The sequence below is a fragment of the Pyrgilauda ruficollis genome, unplaced genomic scaffold (genome assembly GCF_017590135.1).
Source record: "Pyrgilauda ruficollis isolate IOZ18807 unplaced genomic scaffold, ASM1759013v1 scaffold53, whole genome shotgun sequence".
Taxonomy (NCBI): domain Eukaryota; kingdom Metazoa; phylum Chordata; class Aves; order Passeriformes; family Passeridae; genus Pyrgilauda; species Pyrgilauda ruficollis.
Genome location: NW_024526933.1, coordinates 2,130,924 through 2,150,751, shown reverse-complemented (window position 1 = coordinate 2,150,751; position 19,828 = coordinate 2,130,924). Strand labels below are relative to the sequence as shown.

Below are 19,828 nucleotides of genomic sequence, written 5' to 3'. Positions count from 1 at the left end.
GGAAAAATGAAAATCAGAACACTTTCTTCAGCAATCTACTGCATGCAGATGAAAGAGGTTATTCTTGCAAGGATAGTCATGTAAGCTGTTAAACCAAAGTTCAGGTAAAAAAAAGAGAAAGCTCTAGTTGAACATGGTGACTTCACTGTCCTCCCCTCCATTTCCCCTTCTCATAAAATGTTTGTTTTGTTTATTTTTTTCTCTTTGTTCATAAGGTGTCTGCACTGGAAAATGACATGCAACCTGGTGTCGTGCTGACTGTAAAAAGACTACACCAACCTACTGATGAATTTTATTTTGAAGAAAATTGACTTGTTAGACTGTCTAAGTAAATTTATATTCTTATGGTGAAGAAAAAGACTAAATTAGTCGCAGGTGTTTAATGCCACACAATGCTTTCAACTATCAGAACCTGTAAAGTATGACTTATCTCTTTACTTACTTATCCAAAATTTAAGTAGTGTGTTTCCATTTTAGGCCCAAAAAGGAGAGCACAGGAGAATTGAGTGAGTCTGGAGCCTCTGTTGTCAAATATGGTCTTAAAGCAGAAAAAATCTTCATGCAGGTTCACTATTTGAAGGTGAGTGTTGTCAGCTGTTTTTTACTAAGATTGCATATTTATGAATATCATAAAGACTTCAGTTTTCTAGATATCAGAAAACTCATAGCTTCTGCCTCAATTTTTTGCAGGGTTATTTTCTTTTACGATCTCTGGCAAGGAAAATAGGAGAGGTCTCATACCTTGCATCTTTACGGAAATTTGTCGTTAAGTTCCATGGGCAGCTTGTTCTTTCTCAGGTATTGTGCTTGTTCCTCACCTTTCAGATAAACAAACAACCCAAATGTTTGGATTGGCTGCCTAAATCATAATTTCTGGTTGTCATGTAAGGGGAGAGGCAATTGTAATTTGGCACTACAGGTAGAATTCCCACCTGGTAGAGGGCAGAACATTTTTTTCACAGTGACACTTGAATCACACCCTGCTACTATCTGATAATATAAACAATGAGGGATATTTTTTTAACATTATACTTCAAAAGGCCAATGTTCATAGGTACTGATGTTCTCAAAGATAGGGTCATTTGCCATACTGGAATTATTGCTGTGATCTTTTAGCATGTGGTTTTTGGTTGTGATCAGTCAAGTCTTTTCCCTCATTCCTCTGTGTTTCTGAGAAGAACTTATATTTCTGAATTTATTTTCTTTCTATCTGCATGCTGTTTCATTCAGTGCTTCTAATTTCACACTATTTCTTATAAGGACAAAGCCAAGTAGGGTTATAAGCAGAAATGTACCTCCTGCTAGGTCTTTCTGTAAAAGTCATGTAACTACTGGCGCTAGTTTTGTTTTGATTTAGAAAATTACATAGCTCTCTGAGCCCAAAGTTCTAGGAATCCTGTCACTGGTGATGAATCCAGTTTGTACAAACAGCAGTGCAGCTTCTTGCTTCAGTAATGCTGTGAAAACAACCATTCATGGGGGTGTCTGTGAACCAGGTCACTGAACTCATTGTGGTAAAAAAAATGCCTGGAACAAAACCCACAACACAACAAATATTTAGCATTGCTAGAAGAGCAGTGTGATGACAGTGAGGGGCAAGGGAAGAGAAAAGAGAAGGGCTATGAGTGACTTTCTGAAACCACCTTCTTTGCTGAAGGTTGAAGGTCTTATGCTTGAAATATTTGAGGATATTCAGGACAGTGATAAATGTTTCCTTGAAACACTGAGTAAAGACCTCTGATTTTGTGTAACTGAAGTCTAACACTTGCAGTTTCTTCCAGCCACAATGATTTTTTGCTTGCATGCATACTGTTTTGAATCTCACTCTTAAGGGGTGAGATGTATGCCCAGGTATCTTACAAATAGCTTACAGACTTGTGATTTCTTTTGTATGTCAAGTCACCCAGAAGTTAGGAAGTTAAGTAGTTCTTAACTCAGCATTTCTGCCCTGTGGAGAAATGTTTGGGGTTTTAAGGGAGTTAACATTGCTGCAGCTGTTCCCTGTGCCATGTTATTGTGACCATAAGCATAGTGTGGAAAATAACAGTGATTATATGAGCCTTGTGTACATTAATGTCCAAAATCATAAAAATTATGCCTCACTATTACACAGCTAGAACTTTGAAAATTACAAAAGTCATAAGACTGCTAACAACAAGAAGAAGCCCGGCATTTTAAGCTGGTGGTAAGAAAGGTGCTCAGATTTTGGTAAGAAAATGTTAGCTTGTTGCTCCTGGTTGATGTGGGGTGAATTGTGTCAGTAGACTGACAAAATGTTCTTCAGGCTGTGCTACTAGTCATGGTAGCTAGCTAGCACATACACTAGAGACTTCTCCTATGAAGTGTCAACTTGTAGCTTACCTACTCCAGTCTCCTAAGATTAAATACTACATGCAGAAACATCTGTTTTGGTTATTGGATAAAAAACTGCTCAGTGTTTTGTTACTGAATTATTAGAGCAAAAGTTAAACTTTTGTTTCTTCGGCTACTTTTTATTTGGATATGTGCAATATGTCCATAACTATTTGCTTAATATATGTAAAGAAAAAAAAAGGTACTTTTCTTCATTTAGAAATACCACTTGATATGGTGGAAGAGTGTGGTATATTAAAACTTCTATTGTTTACTTTTGTGGCTTTACCTTGTCTACCATCAGCTTAAATCCAGCTCCTAGTGAAATTATTGGGAAGACAATTTTAATGCAATACTGGTTTTTGGTCATTGAAAAATGCAAATGTAATAGGGCTATATCCAATTAAAATGCATTTTCTGTCTTTGTAAGAAATCTTTAACATTGCGGTTTTTGTTGGGGCCTGGTATAGGTATATGAGGAATCACAGCAGGAGTTGTAAATGCAGAAGCAATGAAGTCAAGTCAGTACAAAGTTTCTTATTCAAGATAATTCTTGAACAAACATGCTGTCAGTGATTAAATGAATAAAAGATTAAAAATAAATAGAGGTGCAAATGGCAAGTTTAAATATTATAGTGCTATACTTTCACTTTGTCCAGAATAACTGTAAAAGTTCCCAGGTTTAGGAATTGTGGGAATGAGGGAAAGTAAAACAGTGAAAAATTGCCCATGTTATGAATACTAGTCTTGTTTTAAGCTGTGTTTGTAGTAATTTTCCCAGACAGGAGCTGCAGGTGCAAGGAAATTACTTCAGATGTGAAACATTAATCAGTTTTTCTTTTTCCTTCATTTTGCTTGCATGCTTAGTAGATTTTTAATAGTAGCTTTATTTTAGTTGAGTTAGCTGCAGATGAGTAACGCAAATCTGGAATCTTTGAGAAGGATTAAAAAAAAAATTCCATTTTCTTTTTATGAGAGAATTCACTTACGAATTGCTTAGAGTGAACTTTTGAAATAATGACTGGAGTGTTTTAACTATAAAAAGAAAGAAGTGCAAGTTGCTGGTACTCCTAACAGAGTTAAAGCTGTTGTTCCATTTCATCTTGAAATAAAAATACCTTGGAAACGGAATTGTTTGCGGACTTTGATTTTCATGTGGTTCTGTCTGTTATAATGGGCAACAAATTGACTTTTTACTAAAGCTAGATGGAGGTTGCATTCACCTGAGGCTTACACTGTTAAGCTGTCTGGCCAATGATTGTGGCCTGATAATAAAACGTATAGTGGGGGCAGTCTTGCTTACTCTAGACAGGAAGTTGTCTCTTTGGAGGTGCAGTCTGGGATTGTCACCAAAAGTCAGAAGAATGTCTAGGGAAGGAATTCCAAATAAACATGAAACTAGAAGGGTGCTCGTTATTTATTTTTCCCACCCAGAAGGGACAAATTAATATTCGCTGCTTAGTTATGTCATTTACAAACTGCATATTTTTTAGGAATAGTTTAACTTTGAGACGATTATTCCTTCAAGGAACTGGATGCAAGTGCAGTCAAAGTTTATTTGTTGCCAAGTGAATGTCCATTTGGACCTATCACTTTCAGTCATAACATCTCCACTGTTTTTATCCACCCCATTATATTCCAGTCAGAGAATTTAAACAAAAGTATCTCTTGGTTGTAGAGTACTTAAAATGTTTGGATTTGAGGATTTAATATGAAGACATAATTTGTCTTTTAATATTGAGTGTTCTTTTTTTGATATCAATATTTGTAATCAGGGAGAGGTACTTGCCTGATTCTCCAAAACAGTTCAAGGGTAGAAACTTGCTGGCCATTGCTCAAGACAAAAGCTGGAGTAGTAATAAAACATCTTTTGATATTAAATAAAAGGTCTTCTAACACCACATATATCTAGTTAATGCTTTAAGTAGCCTTCATTTCCAGTTACTTCTTTCAAGCTACTTCTTTGGTTTTGGGTCCTGGCTCTTCCTTCTTTTTCTCAGACACAGTACATCCATTAACAGAGCAAAGAAAATTTCTCCTTGATGTCAAATTCACAGCCTGCATCCAGATTTGATCTGTCCAGCAAAAGCCCAGTGCTAAAACTGTGATTAAAGTTATTGGCATCAGTCACGACTGTGGTGAAAGTGGACGAGAGTCACCAGGGAATTTAATTATGAGGGGCTAGCAGATCCTTAGGAAATGTGTTGAATTCATTTTTTCAACGTTTTTTTCAGCTTGGCCAAATGTCAATAGAATTCCACAAACTGCAGAATAACAGTTTTTTGTATAGAGAAAAGTTGTTTTCTAGCCTTGGGGTCTCTAGCTAGGTAAGAACAACAGGAATATATAAGAAAGTGATATTATTTAATCAGTTTGTTAATATTGCAGTACTGTGGTAGCATGTATTTTCTAACTCATATATTCTTTATATCTTCATTGAATTACATGCAACAAAAACAAAAAAAACCCAAACTATAATTTGCTTTATGGTCTGATCCACAATTTAGTTATGATTACCATAGTCATTCACAAGTCTTTGCTGCTAAGTGTAAAATTACTAAAGCATCTTAAAGAAGTGGCATTAAATCTTAAAAACCCCCACATTACCCTCTGACTTTTCTCCTGGACACTTCTGAGCCATTTCATCTGTGGAGGAAGAAAAAGTAGCCTGAGAGTAAAATTTCACTCCAGATGGTTAAAATGACAAAATTATAAACAGCTGAAAAGTCAGACCTATAATGAGATGCATCATGCAGACTTGATAATAGACAAATGTTAAAAGCCATGCTAATATGAGGTAAGTGGTAATTTGCTTTCCTACTCTGTTTTGGAGCATTGAAATACGAGCAGTTAAAATAAGATATGATAGATTAATCCTAATTTTAAGAAGGCATGTAGAATGACAGTGCCTTTTTTTTGATGTTTGGAAAACAAAGGAGATGCTTAATTTCATAATATAGTATACCGATTATAAAACCATCCACTGTGTGATTGATTATGGAAAATTGATGGAATCTAACCGGGGAATCTAGCTGCATTAATGTACACACAGTGCAAATAGTGTTAATTAGTACAGTTAATAAAAATAGTTAATTAGTACAGTTATAATTAATTAGTACAGTTAATGACGGCGTTCTTGCCACAGCAACACTGAGCCCAGCACTATGCAATTTACTTTTTGTTATAAGCCAATTTTGCAGCCACTGCAATGCAGCCTGAGTCTCGCTTATAATCTAAAGAAGGAAGGCTTAACTATGTTACCAGTAGTTACAATTTGCAGTCAATCTTACTTTGATTCCCTAACAATGCTCTAGTCAGACGGAGAAATGGTATCTTTTGTTGACTGTTATTGCATGGTCCACAAATAAAAGATTTCTGCCTTTGAGGAAACATTCTTTAAGACCTTAGAGAGGAACAATTCGCAATTGTTGCACAGTACAGTCAGCCTGTACTTGTATACTGAAGTCAGGAACATTATTAGCCTATGAAACTTGTCTCCATGAAGATTAGTATTAATAAAGCAGATGCATTGGTTTTATGAAACAGCTTCATATTAATAAATCCAATTATTACGTGATTGTTCAAAGGAGTGTATTCTCTCAAAGTGTTTGTCATTAAGATCAAGTTATGTAGAACATACGGTGCCAGAGAACCTTTTAGTGATGTCAGGTGTAACTTTCTTAAGAGGGCTTATCATACTGGCATGAGTGAGGATGATAGTAATGTTCTTCCATTGGCATTTAATCGTTTTTGTAAAACCATGAAAGAAATTCTAGCTACCTTTTATTTGAAGAATTTACTCCTTAGCTAATGTGGTAATATCAGCAATATTGCAAATTTTGTCATGGAATGAGGAGTAGATGTAGTCTAATCAGGCATGTGCACTAAGGAAGAAAAAGCTTCATGTAGTTATGTAATGAAGGACAACGTGATAACATAAGCACAGGGAAGAGAGTGTAAACACCCTTAAATTTGGTGTTTCTTAACTTTTGTATGTAAATCTTCAGCCTTTAAGAGTTTTAAGTATAGTTTGTATGTGTCTAAAAAAGTAGGAACGTGGAATTGTGTTAAAATAGTCAGCAGGCTTTTCAAGTGCATTTTCTTTCAGTGTTGACATTCATTGCTTGAATGGGTTGGAAAACTGACAATATAATATATAGATAACAATATACATTATGTTGTAATTATATCACCAGTGGATATATAAACTTTTTCTTATCATTCTGTTATCTGTAGTCTTTAATCTCTCACTAGCAATGAAGACACAGGGTTATGGCTTCGTAAACATACTAACTGTGCTCCTCTGTTCATTTTCCAGGATTTTCTTAGCATGCTGTTGGAAGACATTCCTAAACAAAAGCAGTAAGTAATAATTGGGCTAGAGAAGCCAAAGAAATATGTAGAAATAAGATTTTAATATGTGCTAGCCAGAAATAGTGCTAGCCTGAAGATTCCCATTACATATACACAAAAAAATTATGAGACTTGTGGTAATCCTATACCATGGTCTCCCCAAAGAGTGCCTTTAACTTGCATGTCAGGTGATGTTGTGTGTTCATAATGCAATCTGAAGTGCCAGGCATAGCTGCCTGCTCAAACTAACCTGTGATTCTCCTGCCAGCTGCTTTTGGCACATGGTGCCCTACAGCAAGGATGCGAGAACTTTGCTGTGAATCTGGGATACCAGAGAAGATGGATTTTTTCACCTAGTCTGGTACATCCCCTCTCAGTCATAGATTGTGCTGCAGGAGGAAAGATGGAAAACATGAATGTAAATTGAGTGTTAATTGCCTGACATGTGCTTCAAAATACTCCTATGTGTGACTGTGACTGATTGAAGATGATAGTTTTTAGCAGCACTTTGAGGCTTATATTTTGGGTTGTTCTGTGCTATTCCAGGCTGTGCTACAAATAAAGAGTCTTTTGTAGAGGAGCTGTACATGTTACTGTTTTTAAAAATATTCACTTGAAAAATACAGTGTTGAAGGCCAGGATTGCAAAAGTGTTCATAACTCTGTGTGAGTGCTTTGGAGTAAAAAAAAAAAAAAAAATATTATATTCATAGAGGTCAAATATATTGAGTTTCTTAGTGAAACACTTCTGTTTCTAATGGTCGAGGAACAGAGAAGCTAGTTACCATTGAGAAAATATGTTTTGTGGCATCTCAAGTTTAGTTTGGGTGCTTTTATATTCTCCAGTGATGTAGTGGATAATACTCTCTATATATGATTCAATATAGTTTCTAGCCCAAATATGATGAGGTATATTATATGGAATAGATGTGAAAGTGATTTTTTTAATGGTATGATTATACATTGACCTGTTAAAAAACCCCTCTGTTTTCCTTCCTTTTATTTTTTTGCTTGTGTTTCTCTGAACTCTAAACCCAGTGCAAAATATTGTTGCATAAGCATCCATTTTTCTGCCTAAAAACATATTTAAACTTTCAATGAGACTAATGCAAAAGAAGTGTGGCTCCATTTGTGATGCATCACATTCCAGAATACATGAAAGAAATTTCAGATATATGGTAATTCATTTTACGGTCATATATATAGCATGTCTGAACTATCTATGTCCAAAATTACTTGGCAAATATCAGCAGCAATACAAGGAATCTTGATATACAGAAGGCCTTTATTTCTTATCTGCTGGGAGGATGTTTTTTTCAGTCTTGAATACATTCTAGTACAGAAATACTCACCTGAGGTAAAAGAAAATGGAGGAAAGATAAAAATCAAGTATTTTTAGAGATCATCTGCTGATGAGTGTTTTTTTTGCACAAAGTTTGATGTAGGAATGAAGTGCATTTCAATATTAGAGAAAAAATACTGTGTAGCATAAATAAAACCTTTCAGACTTGTGCAGTTCTACCAAAAAAATTTAAACTGTTTAAACTACATTCTTCAAACGTGACAAATATTAAGTACTCTAATGCACTGTAGTTTATGATGGAGGCTTGTCTTAATCATAAAAAAGAAAAAGAAAAATAAGTAAAGAGACATTTGTAGTAGGTAATCCAACCAAATCTTGCCCTCAGCTGTGGCAACAGGGGCAAACTATGTAGAACTTGACTTATGGGAGGCTTTTGTAATGAGAACAAGATGAACATTGGCAGAAAACTATCATGAAACAGTGTGGAAATTTTCTGTAGTTATTTAACACTGTAGTAGTGTAACTTTAGCTTTCTACTATTGGAAACAGAGACTGGATCTAAAAGATTCTCACCTCCAAGTACTTAAATCCTTCAGTTTTTATTCAAAGGATATTATTTTTACTACATTCCCAGTGATGAATAACTCCAGGATCCAGATGTAACTTTTTATTGATTTTTGCTGCCTTCTGTACTTGGAGGAAGACAGTTCTCTGCCTACTTTATAGGGCTACTTCACTTCCTGCTCTGACTCAATTATAATGGCATTTTAGCTGCAGGAATCCACGCTGTGAAGCAGGATCCTTCTGGACTGCAGCTGTGAATACTGACATCAGATAAGCTGAGCAGTACCTTCTGATCCTTTATAATTTCTTAACTTGCCTTTAAGACTGATTATCTGAGTGAAGGACTAATGGAAAGAACGACAAACAAATATTGATAATTATCCTTCTGTGTTTACAAAGCCTTTTAAAATACTGCTTGCACTGGCTAAAGTCTCACATTATCCCTGCCTTTTTGTGGAAAATCTACAATACATCCCACGGAGAGGTTTTATTTACTTTTTATTTTATGTCACCGAGGCATTTTATTTACTCATAATTTGAAACTTCACTACATTGAAACAAACCAAACCAAACCAAACAAACTAAACACCAAGAAACCCTCTCTTATGTTTCTGTATATCAGAATGCACTAGATTTGATAAAACTCCAGTGGCCCTATTCTCCCCAAGGCTTGCATCCACAGTCTTTGCTGCAAGATGATCCTTTCCACATCTGCCCGACATGTGAGCTGTGCAAAGAATCAGTGTTTATCCTTGTAACAGAAAGTTTCACCAGTCTTAGATAAATCAGGGCTGCTTCTTGTGCAGCTACTTTATGATTGCAAAATATTTTTGATCAGGTCAGTTCTGCTTATAGGGGTTTTCTGCTGGTATTTTTTTACTTAATTTCTTTCAATAAAGCAAGCAAATCTACTAATAAGCTATGGTTTTAATAATACATGATAGACAAAGGAAGGCTTGTGTTATAGCTCTGCTGTTTATAACCCAGGTTCACTAACCATGTTGCTTGGATGTCTTCACAAATAGTCAATTAAGTGCTAAAATAATGCTGCAATTTCAAGTTACTCAGCTGTATAGGTGTATCTCTTTCTTTCACATGCACATTGTTGTGAATGTGGTGATTTTGAATGAGACAAACAGCTGGTAGGGACCTAACTACTGAAGCAAATGATCGTATAAAATTATTCCCAGTGGTTTTGATTCCTCAGTTGTTTTTTTTTTAAATGAGCCAAAATATGTATGCTGGATAAAATCTAAAGAAAATTTATCTGTAGGAAGGTATGTCTAGTTGACAGAATCCTCAATCATTGTGTTTTGATTTGCTCTAATTATGCCTGCATATTTAGCTGGAATAGCTTACTTTGAAAATTACTGACATGTATAAAGGTATGATGAAGCAGATATGCTTGTTTACGTATTTTCAGTTGAATGTGGCAGAGTTTTCGATCTTCCTTTACCTAAACAATTGCATACTTTGATTTTTTTCTCCTTGATTTAGCCATTAAGTGGGTTTATGTTAAAATTTGTAGAGTACCTTACAGCCTTGTGCAGTGAAAACTTTATGTATAGCCATCTTTTAGAACGCCAATTTTCAAATTATCATTAATGTTAGTATTTTACAGACTTTGTTTTAAAATGTTGAATCTGAACTGCGTGTGTGATATTAGGAAATCATTCCTAGGCTGATTGGGCTTCCCATCTAAAGAAATAAATAAGGGATGAGATAATGATATAACCACATTCTCATTTTACAGTAGGGAACTGTTGTACAAATCAATTGAAGAAACTTGGTCTCGTAAGAGTTAGTGCTAGTCAACTCAACACAGATCCCACTGTTCAGTACCTTAAGCAGAAGGCTGTTCAGGAATTCACACAAACACCAGATTTAAGTCCTTACAGATGCTTAACTGCAATGTAAGCAGGTGGTAAATGCCCTTACTGAACTGCAGCCTCTACAAATATCAGGCTCTCTGTTCTTTCTCTAGGACAACTTGTTTTGAGATAGTAGTCTGTTTGTGATAATTTTTTGGGGATTATTTCTAAGTCAAACAATTTAGCAGAAGCATTTCCAACATCTTCATAGTTCTTCAGCACTGACAATTAAGAGATTCAGAGCAGGTCTTTGCAATAGTCTGCTCATTACTATTGTATTTTTTTAAAAAATACTGAATGCCGCTTAAACAAGTTGCTTTTTTGATAGGTGCCCACAAGAATATCCTAATTTGGAACTATAAAAAGTACTTGTGTGCAAGTACAAAGAAGATTGCATATTTTCGTATGACAGGCGTTTTTCTGAAACTTTGGGTGCTGCAGGCAGAGAAAAAGAAGTGTTACTGGTTTTGCTCTTGAGAAAAATGACAAAGTTTTAGAAGAGACTGAGAAACTTTCTAGTGGTTTATGCCTGGGTTGGTGTAGTGTCAGAACAGTGTGATTCCCCTGAGTGTTATAAGCTCATTTCAAAGTCAGTTTTTGAAATTAAATAGAGGGTATATTAAACAGCTCTGCATAGCAAATATAACATAGGTTATTTTGCAGAGATTTTTTTCTCACACTATAGGTTTAGTTTCTGGGGATAAGGGAAAAAGGGGATTAGCTGGCATGGTGAAGCTGTGTTCCTTATGCCTTGGTAAGACAAATTAAATGTGTGACTAAGGGAATTTTTCTCAGCTCCTTAGTGCTTAGAACACTAAGCAGTATTGGGTTTAATTCATACAACAACAAATAACAAAAATTTTTATCCTGCTTCTTGAGACAGAATGCTTATGCTTCTTGAGACTGAGTAAATGGTATAGTCCAAGTGATCTACCTTTGCTTATATAACATTTTGGTATCCAGTTTTAAGCTAGTTCTGTATGCACCCTTTTTAGTGACCAGACAGAAATAAGAAATCCAGACCATCTTCTTCTGGGGAAGTAAATTGGCTGACTGGAAATATTTCTCTTTATCACTCTTCCCAATCAAGAGACTCAGCTAACCTGACTTAAGACTAGACACCAATTTTTAGAGCACAGTGGTAAGATAAAGATAATTATAGTCTGAGGGATTAGCAGTCAAATATTCTAAATTTAATAAGTCTGCAAAAATTACAAGGAACAAGTCTAGATGTTTAGTCTTTTGTTTTAATACACTACACAAGCATCACATATATGTTCAGTTTTCTGTAGAAAATTGATTTACATAGTGATCTGATGCACACAGTGGTGCTTTCCTGAAAATTCAGAATCCTGGCTATGTAGAAGTGCTCGTTCTTGGCTTCTCATTATTTAAATCATCTAATCAGTTAAAATTGTTTACTGGGTTGTTTGCCTTCCTGATTCAGAGCTTGGAAATGACTGTTCTTTTCATGAATGCTTTGTTGTTTGAGTCTACATTACATATGTGAAAGTAACTGCAAGACTTAGAATTAATCTTGCCAAGGCATTACCATACACAGGATAATACACATATGTTCTGATTCTCAGAATATTTGTATTCATTGAGGGCTTACTCAACTTCCTTTTTTCAGTACTTGCATGTGTGAAATTTTCTACAAATTATTTTTATTTTATTTATTTATTTTTATTTGGCTTCCCTGGAAGTTGGGAAGTCTTCCACCAGAGTTGAAGTAAATATCACAAAGTCTCCTGACAAAAGTAAAAGTGCAAATATAGTTTCTGAATTTACAAATACTTATGTGCGTGGTTATTTCAGTCTGACACTGCTTCATAATGACTATTTCCTTTTGCAGGGAAATAAAGCTCTAGACTATTCTATAACTTCACTGTGAATCAGGATATAAAGAGAGTGCAGAAAGGACTAAACTAAAGTATATTAGACATTTAATAACTTTGAGAATTAATATCCATCAGTGCTTTTTAAAACCCCGAAGTTTATCCATGTAACATGTAACTTCATACTTTACGTGTTTCGTAGATATAGTTTACCACATAACACTTTCTCCATCAAGCCTTATCAGCACTAAATTTATGACTTGACTTTTAGGTACACAAAACCTGATCTACTTTTAATTTTTTCATAGGACCTTTTATGCTTTTAGTCATTAAAAAAAAACCCCCAAGAATATTGTACCACTGCAGTACAACCAATACTTGAATTTAGAAGCTTTGCCTAGCTTCTAAAGGGTTATTTTTCACTTGAAAAAAATTGGTATTTCTTTGCATATCTTCTAAATTTTGTTTGTTTTTTTTTTTAAGGTCTGGGTTAACTGTAGAAAGTATCTTCCAGAACTGGCTGGATACATCTGGAATACCAAAGGTAAATATAAAATACCAGGTCACAGTTCTTTCTAGAGTCTTGATTTTCTCATTACATTATTTATTTTTTAATCACTACCTGATCTTATAATAGGTATGATATTAAATAAACAGTTTTGGTGATGACTGTTTTCCACATATTTGTATGGGTTTAGCTTTTACTAGTGGCAGATTTTTTCTTCTATAATGGCCTCATCAACCCTGCCAAAGGGCAAATCTTACAAAATTTATCCTATAAATTAATATTGTAGTCATATAAAAGTATACTTTACAGTATAGTCATGGAGTCTACTAAATGTAAGGAGCATTGTTCACAGTAGTTGGAATATGAATTACTTGAAAGCATTACTGACAGGAGTAATTAAATGTTAAATTATTTGTACTTTGATTATTTGTGAATTTTGTGACTTGCTTATAAATCTGCTGCATAGATAACATCTATGATTGGTGTTCCAGCATTAAGAGTGAGCTTTGTTTTCTGCTTTTAATGCTAGAAGTTTTTTTAATATTTTAAATTTGGTGAAGTGAAAATGCTTAGTTGTGTCCATGCTATGTGAAGTCTCTGATTACTCATTTTGGACCAAAACTGGGATCAGATAACAAATGGTATCTGTACATTAATCTTCGTAAAACCCAATGTTATACAAAATAATTTTTTAGCGTATGCTGGGGTCTCAGTTTCTAACTGATTTCCCCTAAGCAGGCACTCCTAGGATGCTTGTGATTTATCCTGCCTAGTGCTTGAATTTGTTTCCACTTGCATTAGTATTAAAAAAAAAAACTACAAAACACCAACTTTTAAAAGTCAGAATGCTAAGGTCTGGTTTCCATATGCAAAAGTACAGATGCTTAGGCAGCATGACTGAGTGAGCATGTCTGCAGGTAGAATGGACAAAACTGGAGAGCTCTGACAGTGCTCAGAGAACCCAAGCTGTACTCAGACACTGTGGTTGAACTCTTTCCTTGACAGCTTGAGAGATGTATGTGTCCACTGATCCCTGTATGCTGTAGAAGGCTTTTGGGAAAAATGTACCCTGAGGTAAAAATGCTCTGCGACTATCTGAATATGCTGTAAAATCAAGGCAGAGTTTGTTTTTTGTTCTGAAGTTATTGAAAATAAAATTAACTTTAATTAGAAGGGAGAAAAGGAAGAGATAGTATCATCATGCATCTTGATGCTTGGTCATATCCTAGAAGAGGACCTTGATTTTAATTCTATGTTCAACCAAGCTTTTACTTTTGGTAAAAAAATGGCACACATTGTCAAACAACTGGTTCAAGTATATGGAGGAGATTGATGTTGCATAGCTGTAGCTGCAAGAGGCTGAACTGGCTCCTGAAATGTAAGAGTTTTCTTGCATTTTATCTACACATATAATTTTGAGGATGTGCTTTATTAATGTCTGACAATCAACTTAAAATCACAAACTAGGAAGACAGGAGCAGACTAAAGAACTGGAAATGGTTTTGACTAATGTGCAAACTAAACTGTTTTCCTGAGTACCACAAGTTGCTCAGAATGAGTAGTGAGTAGTTTCATTATACCCTGCAAGTATATGTTGCTCACATAAACAAAACATGTATCAAAAATATTTCCACACCCAGCAGGATTGTAAGTTGTTTAAATTTTCTTTAATGACTACAGAGATATCCCTGGTAATTTAGCTGTTCTGTAGAAAAAATGTCAACACAAAATTTGCCAATTTTGCCAATTTATTATTCTGCTTTTGAGCAGCAGCAAGCTGATGCTGACCTCTTTCTCTCTCTCTCTCTTCTCCCTCTCTCTACTCCCTCAATAATATTGTTGATCATAACACTGTAAATGTTTTTGGTTGAAAGAGACATTAAAGATCATCTAGTTCCAATCCCCTTGTCATGGACAAGGACACCTTCCACTAGACCAGGCTGCTCAGAGCCCCATCCAACCTGGCCTTGAACACTCCAGGGATGGAGTATACACAGACAGCTTTTCTGGGAAACCTGTTCCAGTGCCTCACCACTCTTATAGTAAAGAACTTCCTCCTCATATCTGATATAAAACTACTGTCTCAGTTTGAATCCATTCCCCCTCATCCTGTCACTACATACTCTGTAAAATGTGCTTTTCCATTTTTCTTGTAGGCTCCCTTCAGGTACTGGAAAGCTGCAATTAAGTCACTCTTTCTCTTTTCCAGGCTGAACAAACCCAATTTTCTCAGCCTTCTTCACCAGAGAGGTGCTCTGATCATCTTGATGATCCTCATCTGGACTCACTCCAACAGTTCCATGTCCTCCCTGTGCTGGGCCCCCAGAGCTGGGTGCAGGGTTCCAGGTGGGCTCTCAGCAGAGCAGAGCAGAGGGGCAGAATCCCCTCCCTCCCCTGCTGCCCACGCTGCTTTGGATGCAGCCCAGGACACGTTTGGTTTTCTGGGCTGGGAGTGCCCATGTCTGGGTCATGTCCAGCCTCTCACCCAAAAAGCCCTTCTCCTCAGGGCTGCTCTCCATCTGTTCATCCCCCAGCCTGTGACAGTACTGGGGGTTGCCCAGACACAGCACCTTGTACTTGGTCTTGTTAAACCTCAGGAGACTGACATGGGCCCAGTTCTTGAGCTTGTCCAGGTCCCTCTGGATGGCATCCTGTCCTTCAGGTGTGTCAACAGCACCACTGAGCTCGGTGTCATCCACAAATTGGTGAGGTGCACTTGATCCTTATGTCTACGTCATTAATGAAGATATTAAATAACACAGGTCCGAATACTGACCCCTGAGGGACCCCACTTGTCATTGATGTTCATTCAGACTCTGAGCCATTGACCACTACACTCTGGATGCGACTGGCCAATCACTTTCTTATCCATCTAATAGTCCACCCATCGATTTGCCCCCTCTCCAATTTAGACAGAAGCATATTGTGTCAAAGGCTTTACAGAAGTCCAGATAAATGACATCCTTAGCCCATCCCTTGTCCACTGATGGAGCCAGAGAAGGCTACTGAGTTGGTCAGGCAGGACTTGCCCTTGGTGAGGTCCTGCTAGGTGTCTCAAATCACCTCCCTGTCTGCAATAATCTTCCCAGTCACAGAGACGATGCTGACAAGTCAGTAGTTCCCAAGGTCCTCTTTTTTGCCCTTTATTAGATGACTTCTTCTTGTTGTCTTCATCATCTGCCAGGATCTTATGGGAACCAACTTCCATTTTATTGGAAGAACTGGTGTTGTCATTCAGTGAATAGGAAACTTTATTTCCGTTATGCTTTATTAAATCATTAGAGGTGCCTTTACTCCTGAAATTCAGACTTTAGAGGTTGCTTAGTAGTTCTCAATGTTAGTAGCTATAGTGTAGGTATGACTATAATTACTGATTACAGAACTGTAAATACTGTAGATCTACTTGTGTGGTTTACAGGACCTTTAAAAGTATTTAGATTATTTCAGCAGACTAAGAACCTGGCAAATTTGGTTAATCTGTATGAAGGCACATAAGAACACAACTTACATGCAGATAAACTACATTATACATTACATGCATATGAACTACAGATAAACAGCGTTATAAATAGCAGTCCAGGAATGGCACAGAATTTAGTCTCTCTCATGGTTTACTAGGTGACTGTACTAGGGTGTGTTCACAGGAAGGTTTCTGTCAGCTCCTTTGGGCACAGTCACACGACAGAGTCAGTCAGTGTGAGCAGGATGAGGTACAAAGTACCCACTACAACTGACTACCTTCTTTTAGTACTGAAGGAAATGAAAAGCAGCTGTTGGATGTCTGCTTCAAAGATATCCCAAAGGCATAGAAGCAGCATCCTGCACCCTACACACAAGATCCAACACCCTTCTGCTTATAACCCTTGCTATACTGGCTCTGGAGTCATATAGCGCAACGCTTTTAATACTGCAGCCCCTACTATGAGCAAGTACTTGACTTTTTCAATTACAAATACTAAGACTTAACTGCATTTGCATAGGAAACCTCCTTACTGGAGAGACTATACTTTGTAATGGAATTGGGAAATGTGCATCATTGCTGTACTTAAGTCCCAATATGATTGTTTTATATCTCTCTCATACAAGAATTTTTGTATTTGCTGTAGTATTTCTGTGTTTTTATTTCCATGTTTTCATGGATTTTGGACAGGAAATTCATGTCATTCACTAAGTATAAAGAAAATTCACCCCAAGTGGTACATTTATAGCAGTAGTTATCAAGATGATTTCAAAAATTCTCTTCTGTGTTTATATTCAAATCTATCCCCTGTATGCAACTGGTACTCTTCAAAATTCAGTAACGAAAGGGTCACTTAAAACCAGAGTTCTTAGCCCACTCCTTAGTTGACTATCTTCACAACAATGTCTAGCTTAAGGAACTGTAGGGGTACACAAAAGTATGCAAAAAACACATAAGGGTAAATACTTTACACTACCCAGAATGCTGAAGCAATTTTACTGTCTTCTTTGCAGTACAGGTATACTATATTCTTTACAGTTTGTAGTCTTTAGGGTCATAAGTCATGTCATCTGTCTAACTGAAGATCCTCTACTCCTTTACTTGTGCTTTGTTACATTTGCCATTCCAGACTCTCCAACTCTGCCCAGGGAACGGCAGATTTATTGATATAGATGATACAGATATAGCTGTATATATGCGTCTTTATACTTGCAGCTTAAAGCTATTGAAACTTTAATATTTGTCAGTTTCTATTCCTGTTTCATTCTTGGAAACATTATCTTTTCTTTTCTAAATACTGGGCTAGTTTCCAGGTTCAGGTATATACCAGCAGTAATCAAGAATAAGTAGATGTAAGGGGGTCATACAAATAAATAAAATCGGAATTTGGCTTGCTGCCGTGAAAAAATAATTCTGCATACTACCTAACCTTTTCAATTTGTTATTTTCTAAAGCATTAAAGATTAATGTTATGAAAAAGAAAGTGTGGTTATAACCTGGCCAATTCTTTCTTACACGGAAGAGTGCCACTGCACAATGGTTGGTTTCAGGCTTGCTGAGCAGGGTTTTCTCACATGCAAAACAATAAGGAATATAAAAGATGAAAAGGAAGCAGTTCTCAAATACAAGCTTTCTTAAGGGTTTTTTCTTAACACCACCATGCATCATGGTGGTGTTAAATATGGTGAAGCATGAAGCATATTGCATGGTTGAAAATACCTTTTATCAAATTATGGAACTTTCAGTATGTGCTTCTGTCTCAGCAGTGACTCACTGGGGGATTATAGCAACTTTTCATCCTGTGCAAATAGTAGTGAGTTAATACCACCATCTTTAGACAATGAGTTAAGCTGGTAAGGAGTGGAATCAGATGAATCAAATAGCTTTACAACTGGAAAACACCTCTGAAACCAGTGTAGTCCACTTCATACCTGCTCATGATGATTTGTTTTCCTAAGTACAATTCTATTGTTTCTCTCAATATGTGCAGTGTTTAATTAGAATTTAAGGCTAAAAGGCTATATGCCTCTTTAGGAAGATTTTCTCAGCTCTGCACAAACTTGTCTTTGTCTAATATTGCCCAGTTACTTGTTTTTTTTATTCTACCTTAGGTAATCAACCTTTTTAAAGTAAGCTTTAAGTCTTTCTCCCTTTTTGAACTCTGTTGTACACTGTTTTACAAGTAGATCAATAAACATTAGGTGGTCTCTGCATTGCATGAACTTCTAGATGTATTTAATTCATTCCAGTTTAAATCATTTTTTCTTCTGCTTTTGAAGTGGCACATGCTATTGTTTACTGGTAAATTTCCAATATTGATTCTTTCTTGCCTTTGTATTTCAGTTGGTATCTTGTATAATGAAAATCATCTTCTCCACATTCACTCTCCACTTCAAAAAAACAAGCAAGGGGGAAAAAAGAAAGAAGAGTGGTTGGCCTCCTCCTTCATGATTTTTAGTTTCCAATATATCCTACACTGAAATGTACAAGTCTCAGTATCACATAATGAATCAGGTTGAAAGGGACCACAGGGGGTCATCTGGTCCAACGTCTCTACTCAAGGAAGGTCATCAAGCAGGGTCAATGAAGGTCATCAAGCAGGGTCATCCTAGAGCACATTCCACAGGATTGCATCCAGGCAGTTCTTTAATATTTCCAGTGAGGGACACTCCACAACCTTTCTGGGCAGCCTGTTCCAGTGGTTGGTCACCCACACAGTAAATTTCTTCCATGTGTCCAGGTGGAACTTCCTGTGCATCAGTTTCTGCCTATTGCCTCCTCTGCTATTGCTCAGCACCACCAAGGAGACCTGGATCCATCCTTCTGGCACCCTCCCTTCAGATACTCACAGGCATTGATGAGGTCCCCCTCTCAGTCATCTTTTCTCGAGGCTGAATAGGCCCAGCTTTCTCAACCTTTCCTCATAAGTGAGACGTTCCAGTTCCCTACCCACTTCCTTAGTCTTCCTCTGGACACCCTCCAGGACCTCCATGCCTCTTTTGCCTTGAGGAGCCCAGAACTGGACACAGCACTCCAGATGTGCCTCACCTGGCTGACTGGAGGGGCAGGATCACCTTGCCTGACCTTCTGGCAATGTTCTTACTAATGCAGCCCAGGACAGCATTTGTCTTCACGGCCAGCAGGACACACTGCTGGCTCATGGACAACTTGTCCAGGACCCCCAGGTCCTTCTCCACAGAGCTGCTGTCCAGCAGGTTGATCATCAGGTGTTTTTTCGCCCCAGGTGGAGTAACACTTGAATTTGCAAACCCTGAATTTGCCTTTACTGAGTACCAGAAGGTTCGTCTGTGCCCATCTCCCCACCCTGTTGAGGCCCTTTCAAAGGGTTGCACAGCACTCTGGGGTATTGGCCACTGTTCACAGCTTTGTGCAGTCAGTGACCTGCTGAGGGCATCTCAGCCCTTGTCTGAGTCACTGCTGAACAAGTTGAACAGCACTGGGCCCAGTATTGACCCTTGAGGGGCACCCCTAGTGACAGGGTCCCAACTAGACTCTGTGACAACAAACACAGCCCTCTAGGATCTGCCATTCAGCCAGTTCTCAGTCCACCTCACTGCCC

General features: G+C 37.1%; 1 protein-coding gene across 5 annotated transcripts in view; it reads left to right on the top strand.

The window, feature by feature from the left end:
* The window catches only part of LOC121360698 (aminopeptidase O (putative)), a 184,104-nt gene that overhangs the window by 76,748 nt on the left and 87,528 nt on the right, over positions 1–19,828 (top strand). For all 5 annotated transcript variants that reach the window (XR_005956244.1, XM_041480744.1, XM_041480743.1 and 2 more), the window contains 4 exons: positions 478–580; positions 691–798; positions 6,671–6,714; positions 12,764–12,824. Coding sequence is in view for 4 of the 5 variants with exons in the window: in XM_041480744.1 (XP_041336678.1) it covers positions 478–580; positions 691–798; positions 6,671–6,714; positions 12,764–12,824 (316 nt within the window). In the remaining variant the exon portion in view is untranslated. The remainder of the gene's footprint in view (positions 1–477; positions 581–690; positions 799–6,670; positions 6,715–12,763; positions 12,825–19,828) is intronic.